General features: G+C 39.5%; 1 protein-coding gene across 1 annotated transcript in view; it reads left to right on the top strand.

Annotated features, from left to right (window-relative positions):
• The window catches only part of CPNE4 (copine 4), a 509113-nt gene that overhangs the window by 445765 nt on the left and 50910 nt on the right, over nucleotides 1-12438 (top strand). The window contains exons 9-10 of the mRNA XM_001369385.4: nucleotides 7596-7682; nucleotides 9378-9437. Of these exons, the coding sequence (XP_001369422.1) occupies nucleotides 7596-7682; nucleotides 9378-9437 (147 nt within the window). The remainder of the gene's footprint in view (nucleotides 1-7595; nucleotides 7683-9377; nucleotides 9438-12438) is intronic.

Below are 12438 nucleotides of genomic sequence, written 5' to 3' on the forward strand. Positions count from 1 at the left end.
TAGAGTCTCTCCAATCCAACTGCTTGAGAGGGTTTATTTCTATTATATTGAATTCTTTCTATTCCTGATTCTGAATTAAGGTACAGACTCATTTCTCATTCTTTCATTGCTAAGAAATTAAGAGAATCTCCACACCTTGGAGAATTTCCCATTGTAGGCAGGGTGGAGACCTACTCCTTCTCTATCTGTAATCAAGAACTCTCTTTCCAAGGCATTCAAATTCTTAACCTGCTAGAGAGGTGGCCATATTTCTCCAGCTGGTGAAATTAATCCATTTGAAAGTAAGGTGGGTCAGTCACATTTCCCTGGCTGGTTAAAGCAGCATCCATCAGCATTTTCCTTATTTGGGCAAAGATCCATCTTTCCTGTGTTGAAGTAACCAAGTTGGAGGTGAGGTCTCTAAGTCCACCTCCTCTTTCTGAATATTCACCAGAGGGGACTGTCAGGAGAGGTCAAAGGTTGAACTTTCAGAGGACACAGCTTCCTCTAAAAGCAAAAAGGCAGGACCCACAAGAGGTCTTTTGCTTAAGGAAGAAGATGGTGAAAGTCTCATTCTTTGTAAGGGATTTGCATGGTTCCATTAATAAGAAATGTTATTTTCAGGGAAATAACCTAATATTAATTTATTGGCTAAAATTCTAGATACTACATGCCTCGTTTCACAGATGAACAAACCATATTCAGAAGAAGTGAAGTTACTTGTCCAAGGTCACACAATTAGTAAAGGCCAGAGCTGAAATTTGAATGCAGACCCCTGGACTCCAATTCCTCCATACCATGCTCCTTTTGATATTCTGGTTATTTCATGTTTTATGGACTATATAATTGATGGATAAAGTATTAGGATATAATGTTGTTTTTGTTGTTATTGTAACAAGAATAATCAGAGAGACTACCTGATCTGCTAGTCCAGTATACTTCCCACAGAACTGTGCTGGTAAATGTTTAGCAACCTACTCTCCAGAAAGCAACAATAAAAACAATCCCAACTTCCCCAACCCCTACCCCCCCCAAAAAAAACAACCAACAAAAATTTACACAGAATATACTTTTATTCCGAATTTGTATTAACATTTTCTCCACCACTTCTTTATGATGAAACAATCAACAAAGCAAAAAATTTAGCCCTAACTTGTAGCATTTGTCAATCTCAAAGGTGTAAATGCTCACCCTGAAATTTTAACAACTGGCTTTAACAAAAGGCTGATGTGAACTGGCTGTAGCCAGTTCCTGGATTTAACTCTGTACAGAAGGGAGCAAACTCTGGAACCTATATCTCTCTGTAGCCCCTTACTAGAAGACCAAGGGAAAGTTAGATCAGTCAAGAGACACTGTTGATAAATATCCTCCAGTATGTGACTCTCCCTATGGGTCTACCCCAGCACAGAAGACCCATGGACTTCACTGATCATCCTTATTATATCAATATTAATATCATCAAAATTATTAGCATTACTATTACTCAAATCTATAATATCTCTGATTTCATCATTTTGGGAATTCTTTCCAAAGATAAAGGTTTCAAACTATCTACTGCCTGCCCATCTCAGAAGACTGAAAAATAATGATGATGATTATCATATAATTCATCATTGTTCTTAAGGTCATAAACTGGTCACAAAAAAAAACAGTTAGTTGTAGGCAATGGCTATAGCTCACTCTTAGAGTGTGTTAACATTTACAAAGAAAGAACTTAATTCAGGGGGCAGCTAGGTAGATCAGTGGATTGAGAGCCAGGGCTGAAGGTGGGAGGTCGTGGGTTCAAATCTGACCTCAGACCCTTCCTAGCTGTGTGACCTTGGGCAAGTCACTTACCCCCCATTTCCCAGCCCTTACCAGTCATCTTCCTTGGAACCAATACACAGTATTGAAGGTAAGGGTGTAAAAACAAAGAACTTAATTCACTATAACTGGTTATATCACTATTTTACAGATGAGAAAATTGAGGCATAACAAAGTCAAATTACTTGTACACTGTTTCACAGATAATAAAAATAACTAGCATTTATATAAGATTTGCATAACACTTTACATGCATTATCTCATTTGATCCTATTAAGTTAGATAGTTAATGTCAGACCTGGGATTTAAATCTAGGTCTTTAGATTCCAAAACTCTCCATTAAATCATATAATACTACACTCAATACCACATTAAGATTTTCAGAATACTGGAAAACTTGAAAGTGAAAAGCTCTTTGATGTCTGATCCTTCCCCCCTACCAATACCACCCAAGGCTTGAGAAGCTCCTATTAAAACTATATTGCTCTTGGAATTCCTATAGGGTACTTATCTGAAGCCAGCCATCAGGTCCCCATTAAATTCGCTTAGCCTTAAACTAAGATCATCTCGCATCATGCCCAATCATTATAATCCTTTAACAGAAACTGGAATCATCAACTCATTAATAACTTCGGTCCTACCCAATCCAAGGAAATGGAGAGTGATGGTAATTATGAAATACGCTAAAAGGTTGGCATGCCTAATTTTAGGAGTTGTCCTTTCCAATTATTCTGTGATCCCCGAGACATTTGTTTTCATTATAACTTTAGAAGAAGATTGAAGAAAAAGTACTTGAATGCTGGTTTTGAGATGTGGACCATTTCTCAGGGGATGTGAGATTCTTGGAATTCAGACAGGCAGATTTGCTCTGGAGTGCTTTAGGAAACTCTCTTATCAAGTTCTAGCCATATGAAATCCTTTGTTAAAAAAAAACAAACAAACTATAATCAAAAGACAAATGAGAAAAAAGTCTGAAGAGCTCTCTGGAATGGAAGGAAATTACAATATCTGCCCTTACTGTAGACCAACTTGGTCTCTGAGTGGAAGGCATTTCCTAGTCTTAGCTCTTGCTTTTTGTATGTTTAATTTTAAGTTCTGTTAAATGGATACAGTATGGTTGACAAATGGGCCATGAGGTTCCTTTGAACTCTGAAATTTGGAAGAGAAGAACACAGGATTTTTGATCCTTATAACCATAAAAGTCGTAGATGACACCAAAATCAATGTAAAGAGGGTTGGCATGACATCAGTGTTGCTGAGTTTCCCTCTTATTGTTGGGGGCACCCAGGATTGCAGCCTTAGCATCATCCTTGATGCTTCACTGGCACTTACCCCACATAACATGTTTTTTTCCAAGTCTAGCTATTACTGTCTTCACAGTATATCTCCTACATGTCCCCTTCTCTTCACTCAAAGAGCCACTACCCTATTTCAGAGCTTCATCACCTCTTACCCAAATTATTGTACAATTTTCTAATTAATCTCCATCTCACGTCTCTCCCCACAACAATCCATTAACCACTCAAGTGCCAAATTGATAACTTTCTAAAGTAAGGGTCTAACCACCTCCCTCCCCCTACTCAGTAAATTATAGTGGCTCCCTATTTCCTTTAGAATCTAATATGAAGTCTTCCAGTTAGCCTTTAAAGCTCTTCACAAACTGGAAGCTTTCTACCTTTCCAGTCTTCTTACACTTTATTCTCCTTTATGCACACTAAGATCCTGTTATATTAGCCTTCTTGGTGTTGGGGCAGCTCAGGGCTGGACCCGAAGGCAGGAAGACCAAAGTTCAAATCTAGCTTCAGACATTTTCTAGCTGTGTGATCCTGAGTAAGTCACTTAAACTCTGTTTGCCATGTTTCCTCATCTATGAAATGAAGTTATCTCCCAAGATCGTTTTGAGAATCAAAAATTATAAAGTATCATATGCATATGTTATATGCTTCAAGGATAATAGTTTAAAGCCTAGCACAGTGTCTGGCACACAGTAAAGTACTGTGTAAATGTTAGTTATTTTAATTATTACTTAACCCCTGTTTGTCTCAGTTTTCTCATTCCTAAAATGAGGTTAAGAATGGCACCTCCCTTTCAGGGTTGTTGTGAGGTTCAAAGCACTTAGCATAGTGTCTGACACGTAATTAGTTGTTGTTCAGTAGCGTCTGGCTCTTTTTGACCCCATTTGGAGTATTCTTGGCAAAGATACAGGAATGGTTTGACAGTTCCTCTTTAGCTCATTTAACAGGTGAGGAAACTGAGGCCAAGAGGGTTAAGTGACTTGTCCAGGGTCATACAGGGAGTAAGTGTCTGAGGCCAGATTTGAACTTGTGGAGATAAGTCTCCCTGACTCTAGTCCTGCCCACATAGTAATTGCTGTGTCAATGTTAGCTCATTATTATTGTTGTTGTTCCTTGCACATAACACCCCTTCTCCTGTTCCCATGTCTCCCTACTGCTTGTGCCCTATGTCTGGAATTCTCTTCTTCCTCATCTCCACCTTGGATTTTCCCTAACCTCCTTCAAGACTCAGCTCCAATTCTGCCTTGTCTTCCCCCAGTTCCTGAGCTGCCAGCCTTCTCTGAGATGGCTTTCCATCTAGTCTCTACATAGTGTCCCTGTGCCTCATTGTTTCATGGCCACTTTATTCACTCGACTGTTTCCTCCAAAGTAGGAACTGATTTTTGCCTTTCTTTGTGCCCTCAGGCCTTAGCATAGTGCCTGGCACATAGCAGGCACTTAAATGCTTGTTGACTGATTCCCCCCTCCCCCCAGAGCCCCTGTGACATGGCAGATGGAGTACTGGACTTGAAACGAGGGCTACCTGGTTCAATTCCTGCCTACAATATTTACTACTGCGTGACCTTGCACAAGACACAATTCCTGAATGAGCTTCAATTTTCCCATCTATAAAATGGGCACAAATGATAACACTTTCCCCTATAGGGTCCTTGTAAGGATCAAGTGAGATAAAATGTGGAAAGCATCCTACAAATGGCAACTATTTTACTAGTAACTATTAATACAATTCTTCTAGATATCTCCAAATAGACCTCAGACCCTGTATGACTTTGCAGAATGTCCTTCTCTGAGTGGCCAGCCTGAGCATGAGCCATCCTGAATTTAGAAGTTGAAAGAGCCTTGGGTCTTTTCAGTCTGCTGACAAAGCCTTCTGGAACGCAGGGCCACCCCCACACCATTATAAGGAATCCGAGGAGGATTTCAGTGAAAGAACTTTGGAATGCCTTTACTAAGGACAGGATCAGGCATGTAGTAGGTACTTAATACATGTCTATTGAGTAAAGGAAATATCTAATTGTACTCTGAGAAAATTCCATAGGCAGCTAACCCTTCCTACATGGAATTTCCTTGTCCCTTCTTCTTCCCCCACCTCCCCACTCTTCTCATAAGAGACCATATTCCATCAATGCCATTAATATTGTTGGGTCTGAGAGTCCCCCTGTGGTGAATTTTTACAATGTTGGTTTTGAATTTTTCCTGGAGTCAATCTGGCTGACCTAGATTTCGTTGGTCTTATGTCATCGTTTAGAAATGAGGCTAGAATTCTCATTACCAGCAAACAGAGCAGAAGTTCCATAGAGTACTCAGAGCAAGGCCAAGTTCAGGGGAGGAAATATATGTCTGTAAGAGAGCCTTTTCCCCAGAGTTCAGAGAGGCATCTCTGTTCACAGTCATGAGAGGATCTTAGAAATATGGCTAGAAGCCTGTTAGGTCCAACATGCCCATTTTATGGATAAGGAAAAAGGTACCACAGGAGGATAAGAAATGTGTGCAGTCACACAAATTGCAAGCATCCAAGGCAAGATATGAACCCAGGTCTTCTGACTCCAGAGCCAGTGCGTTTTCCACCACATCTCAGTGCCTTCCAATTCTTACCACTCATTAAGAGAGAATTGTCAATTGTCTCATGACTTCTGTGCCAGTCTGTTCCTAGAACCAGTATGGGACACATACCACTTCTCTTTCCACTTATAATTTATTTATAACAGTGACAACAATCCACATTTAAATAGAACTTTATGGCTATAAGACATTTTAATCATTATCTCAATGGAACTTTGTAAAGAAAAAAAGTCCATAGGATTGGTTATACAAGTATTTTTACTCCATATTTTACAGATGGAGAAACTGAGATTTAGAGAATTTGGTCTGATGATTCACATAACTAAAAAAAGACATAGAAGTAGGACCCAAGCATAGGTCTTAGGACAATAAAATCTGCTGTTGTCTCTCTATAATATTAGTTTATTTTTGTTGTTAGATAGTAGCTTAAAGATAGCAAAGCACTTTACAAATACCATCTCATTTTATCCTCATAATGGCCATAAGAAGTAGGTACTATTATTTTCCCCATTTTACAGATGAAGAGATTGAGGCACAAAGAGGCTGGTTTTAACTTAGAATGAATCATGGTATTAGAGTCTCATCAAAAGCAGCAACATTCTTCGCATTTGTTCTTGGTAGGGTATTGAGTAATGACCAGTGGATGACAGACATAATCTGTGGAATTTTTATTTTGGACATACATAATAATGTCTTTAATAAATAATGGTGGGAGGTGTATTGATTCGATAATAAGTAATTATATATGTTGTAATCTTCCTACTGGTCTCATTTCACTTCCCTGCAAAATGTCACTACTTTCCTTAAAACATATCCCACCAAGATGCCTATAGATTGAAAGCATTTAAGAACAGGTGCCTTCATATAATATCTTCCTAGATTATATCTTATACACCCCTCCAATTTTCTAGTACCATCTTTCTGACCCCAGACACTCACTAGCTGTTTGACTGCCTCAGTTTCCACAATTAGAAAATGGGGATAATTCCACCTACCCCAGAGTTGTTGTGAGGATCAAATGAGAATGAATTTATACTTAGCCCAATGCCTGACACTGTTTCTTTCTTTCTTTCCTTCCTTGTTAATAAACATTAATTAACCAGTTACTATGAGCTAGCGTGCTAAGCTCTAAGGATCCAAAAAAGAAAAATAAAAGGCAAAAGACAATCTTTACTTTCAAGGAGCTCAAAGTTTACTGGGGCAGACTGCATGCAAACAGACCAAATTGGAGATAATCAACAGAGGGAAGATACTACCATTAAGGGAAATTAGTAACAGATTCTTGTAGAGGGTAAGCTTGTAGCTGGTACTTGAAGGAAGCCAGAAATCAAAGATGAGGTATAAGAGAATTACAGGCAAGGGGAACAGCCAGTGAAAATGCCCAGAACTGGGAGATGAGTGAATTGGGGGAAGAACAAGAGGTCAGTGTCACTGGATTGCAGAGTCCATGGTTGGGGAATAAGATGTAAGAAGGCTAGAAAGTTAGGAAGGAGTCAGTTTATGGAGGGCTTTGTATCTATTCTCATCATCTAGGAAAAACTCCATTCAGTTCTAATGCGAATTCAGAGCACAGTTAGTTACTTGGATAAATGCTATACATTCATTCTGGTGGGTCAATAACTTCCTGGAGCCTTCAGTCTGGACTCCTCAATATTTCTTATCTTTTAATTCCTTTTCTATCCCATTAAACACCAGAAGACTAAGGCCAGGACCATGTTCCCTTACTATTAATGTATCTACCTCTACAACTGCCTCTCCTCTGTGACCTGAACTCACCCAGACTACATCTTCCTGGCTCCAAAATTTGTTTCTTGGACTGCCCACCCTGTCACCTTGGTATTGACTCAAGATTTTTGTTGACATTTGTATTAATCTTGGAGCACATTGGTTTGCTCTTGATGGCTCAATTTATTCCTTGTGTGGGTGGCTCTCATGCTGTGACTGATCTTGTTGCAGGTACAGTGGGAATGCATAAATCCAAAGTACAAAGCCAAGAAGAAGAATTACAAGAATTCGGGCATGGTTATTCTGAACTTGTGCAAGGTAGGATGACAAACACTTTTTCCTCCCTTTTGGTCTCAAAGAAGGTTGTCAAGAGGGTGGGAGGAAGTTGTCACCAAAATAAAAATCCAACAATTTAATAGGGCTTTCTGGTTTCAAAATTCTTTGCAGCAATCCTGACATGCAGTACAAAAGTTATTTTTCACATTTTACAAATGAGGAAATTGAGGCCCAGTGATGGGAAATGCTAATACCAGGGTCGCACAACTACTCAATGGCAGAGTTGAGATTCAAGTTTTAGTGTCCTGAATCTAAAATCAAGACATGTTAATATGAGAGAACAGAAGGCAGAGAAACTAGAGGCTTCTGGTCCTTCTTTCCTGGGATCATCTTTATTCTTCTGTCTATATCTTAATCAGAATGTCCTGAAAAGAAAATAGAAGAATAACAAATCGGGGCAAGAAAGATAAGTTGAAAGCCAAGAAGGAAGATAAAGTACCCAGAAGGAGTTGCTTCTTTAAGGAGGATAATATCTGTGTGCTAATAACCAATAATTTCCCAAGCTTGCCTTGTTTTCTATTGGTAGTTACTATTCAGGCATTTTAGGCAGATGTTAGCCATGTGACTTTGGTGAGGCCACTTATCCTATCTATATTTCTGTTTCCTTTTCTGTAAAGAAAGAGATTATCATTTCTTTCCTACCTGTGTGTAGAAAGAAAGAAAACAAAAATATCATGTTCCTTTGAACTCAAAAATATGATGCCAATTTAAGGTAGGAACTGAACCTTGGTTTCATTGGTGTTGGGAAGAAATGCACTCCCAAGGATAGTCCAAATCAGATTAAAATATAATTAGAAAATATGATAGACAGACAGACAGGTAGGCAGGCAGGAAGGTAGGTAGGCAGAGAGAAAGATAAGTATATAGACAGATAGACAGATATAGATAGAAAGATAGATAGAAATATAGATAGATATAGATAAATGAATGGATAGATAGACAGATGAATCAGATCACAGGTATTTTTCAATATGTGGTTTTTCTAAGTCAACACAGATATATTTATTTAGTGTCCCCATTTTCCCAATGAAGAAAGTTGGTTGAAGGTTGGTACATTCTCTGCAACTTAAAGTCTTAGAGAATTACCCAGAGCACTGAATTTGATTTGCTCAGGGTCTTACAGTCAGTTTATGTCCAAGGCAGAATGTGGGTCTTTCTGGCTTTAAGGTTATCTCTTTATTCACCATGCCATCTTGCTTCTTGGTTCCAGTAATAAAATGCCAATCTTGAACCCTCAGGATTCAACCTACATCCTTGTAGGCTGGGAGGAAGATGGGGCTGGGACAAAGACCATGATTTCAGTTTGGGACATGCTGAGTATAAGTATATTTGGGACATGCCAAGAAAGGAATGTGTAGGTGGAGCTGTCCAACAGGGTTGGATCCCGAGGAAGGCTTGAGGTCTTACCTTCTGAGTTGGATCCAATACTCTTCTCACTGCATCCAAAGCAGTCTTTTGCAATTGGCCAAAATAGAAGAAAAGTAACTATTTTAAGTGCTTTGCCCTTATCTCTTCCCATCTTGCCACTTGAGAAATGAAAATAACAGAGATTCTTCCTGCAATGGTTCTAGTGCTCACCCTTACCTTTTAGCGACTGTCCCAAGTTCAGTTCTCAAATCAATAACAAGGCAGACTATACTGTTACTAATCAGAATTCTTCCAATTCCTTCTTTTCAGATCCACAAGATGCATTCCTTCTTAGATTACATCATGGGTGGATGCCAAATCCAGTTTACAGTAAGCTTACTTTCCTATTTGCTTTGATTCATGGGATCCATCAAAGCTTCAAGTCCACTGTTCATTGAGTGTGTTTCTAGATTTTTGTCCAATTTTCATTTTAAAAGTGGATGTAGATATTGTTCTTAGTGAATGAGTAACATTGTATGTATCCCATTGGTAGCATTCATTGAAGCATTGGATTTCACAGTTATAAAGTCCTGGGGTGAGCTTTGACAGGATCTGGGTGAGGGTGGGAGATTAGAGTGAACTTTCTATTTTTTTATCTTTCTCTATGACAACATTTGTGGCCAGATCAATCCATCAAACAATCACCAATCATTTTTTTTAACAAGACTTTGTGCCGGGCGCTGTCCTAGGTACTGAGGAGACAAAGACAAACCTGGAACAGATCTTCCAGAGATTATAATCCACATGGGGGGAGATGACAATGTTCTTATCTAGATGTATGGTCAATAGATACAATAGAGATGCAAGGTAATGGGAAGGGGTATTATGAGGCATGAGCTGCTGAAGGAGATCAGGAAAAGATCAGGTGGCATTTCACTAAGACTTGTAAGAAGCTAAGGATTCAAAGAGATAGACATGAAGGAATGAAATTCACGCATGGGGATTGGGGGGCAGCCAATTCAGAGACACAGAGATGGCAGATAAATTTCTGTGCAGGAAAAATAGTTAGAAGGCCAGTCTGACTCAACCATAATGTTGAGTCAAATCATAGATTTGATACTAAAAGGAACCTTAAACATCATTGAATCCAATCTTTGGGGAATTTTAGAGAAAAGGAAACTGCAATCTAGAGATATTAAGTGACTTCTAACTAGAGTCTGAGCAAGACTACAAGCTGTCTTACTGCCTCTATATCCATGTAGATGACACAGGAACAGGACCCCCAAAGTATGAAATATATTAGAGTTTCTTGAGTTTGCCAGCCAGGAAGCCTTGTCCACACAGGCAGAGATTTGGCTAAGTGAGTTTTTATTGTTGTCTGACTCTTCATGCACCATTTGAAGTTTTCATGTCAAAGATACTACAGCAGTTTGTCATTTCTTTCTAGAGATCACCTGATATATGAGGAAACTGAGGCAATTAGGGTTAAGTGACTTGCCTAAGGCCACATAGCCAGTAAGCACCTGAAACTGGCTTTGAACTCAGATCTTCCTGACTGTGCTTTATCCACAGAGCTGCCTAGATAAATTTACATGGGATTTATATGTTCGTATACTGTATATTCTTAAACCACAAAGGGGCTGGGAGATGTAGGAAGGCTTGCTGATTAGAGAAGATGGCTCTGAACAGATGTTACCACACAAAGTATTCAGGTGGAGGAGCCACTGGGATAGGGAATATATTTAGCAAAATGTCCTTTCATTAGTGAGCTAATGCTTAATACAAGGTGGAAGAAGTTGTGCTCAATTTGTGTTTAACATCCAGCAGTCTCTCTGCTTTGCCATGTTGCCAGAGAAATGTGGAATCAGGCTAGAAAGGCAGCTGGGGTCAGGGTGTGAAATTCTGTAAGTGCCAGGTGCACATTGGCATATGATAGCCCCTTAAAAATAATGACTGGGACAGCTAGGTAGCGGAGTGGATAGAGCACCAGGCCCAGAGTCCTGGGTTCAAATTTTACCTGGCTGTGTGACCCTGGACAAGTCATTTAACCCCAACTGTCTGGTCCTTACCACTCCTCTGTCTTAGAATCAACACTTAGTATCAATTAAAGGGTTTTAAAAAGAGAGTAATGACTTTTCAATATGTGTGTGCACAAGCAATGTGGGAAGCAGATCCTACACTAAGAGGATTGGACCCATAAGCCCTTAGGTCCCTTCCAGCTCTCCATCTCCATTCCTTTGATCCCAGAGGCACTTTTTCTAACCTCTCTATTAATGCAGAGTTAATGAGTACCAGGTGTGTCATTAGGCACAGGCACACCTGGATGCCTGTGATTTATGGGCACAAAGGCCATTTGTGATGGAGGCAGGATGAGTTGACATCTGCCAAGGATGCAATTTTGTGTACTGGGAGTTCCTGGAAATAATTACCCAGAAAGGTCAGAGGATGCTTTGGGGGAGCTATTGACAAGATTTTAAAACATATTTGGGTCACTTTTATATTCCGGAGGTCTTCTGCTCATGAACAACCTTCAGATACTTTAATCCCCTTCTTGCTGTCATCTAAGGAAAATACGGGCTTCAATTTCAGGCAGATGACAACTTATGTTATATGATCACTTTATCTCACTAAGTCTCACTTTTTTCTTCTGTAAAATGGTAATAACACCTATATTAAGTACAACCAATATTAGACTATTTGCCTCCTCCAGGAGAGGGACAGGAGAGAATCTCAATCCCAAAGTGTCAGAAAACAATTGCCCAAAATTGTTTCTACCTGTAATTGAAAGAAGGAAAATTTAACAACAACAAAAAAAAAAAACAAGGCAAAAGACAATTTTTTTAACAAGAAAGGGGAAAAAATAATGCTTACACTGCTTACTTCTTCCATGTTATTGTGAAGCTCAAAATGCAAAATGATTTTGTAGTCTTTAAAACTACATATGTTATTAGTATTATCATTATGTCTAACAATTATATCCATCCAACAAAGTGTTACTCCAGACATAGTGTCTCAGGAACTCTCCTTGGGGCTGTCTCTAGATATTGCTTTCTCATCCCTTACCTAAGCCTTCCACTCAACTCTTTGTTACAGACCCTGCCAACCACTGACATACCCTCCTCTGAAGCATCCCACCCCTACCAGTTCCATCATCTCAGTGCCCAGAATCCTTGGAGGGAAAGAAGGCTTGGGGAAGGGAGGGGGCAGGCCTGTGAAGACAAAAGGAAGGAGGGAGATAAAGGGGGTGAAAGCCATCCAGCTACCTTACTTCTCCCTCCCCAGTCTAAGTACAGCTAGTTACCAGTATTTTGTAACAGTAAAGGGAAGAGAGAAAGTAAGAGGAAGGAAAGACATAATGGGATCTCTGCTCTTATTACTTCTTCTCTCCCAT

Source organism: Monodelphis domestica, chromosome 5 (genome assembly GCF_027887165.1).
Source record: "Monodelphis domestica isolate mMonDom1 chromosome 5, mMonDom1.pri, whole genome shotgun sequence".
In the NCBI taxonomy this organism is placed as follows: Eukaryota; Metazoa; Chordata; class Mammalia; order Didelphimorphia; family Didelphidae; genus Monodelphis; species Monodelphis domestica.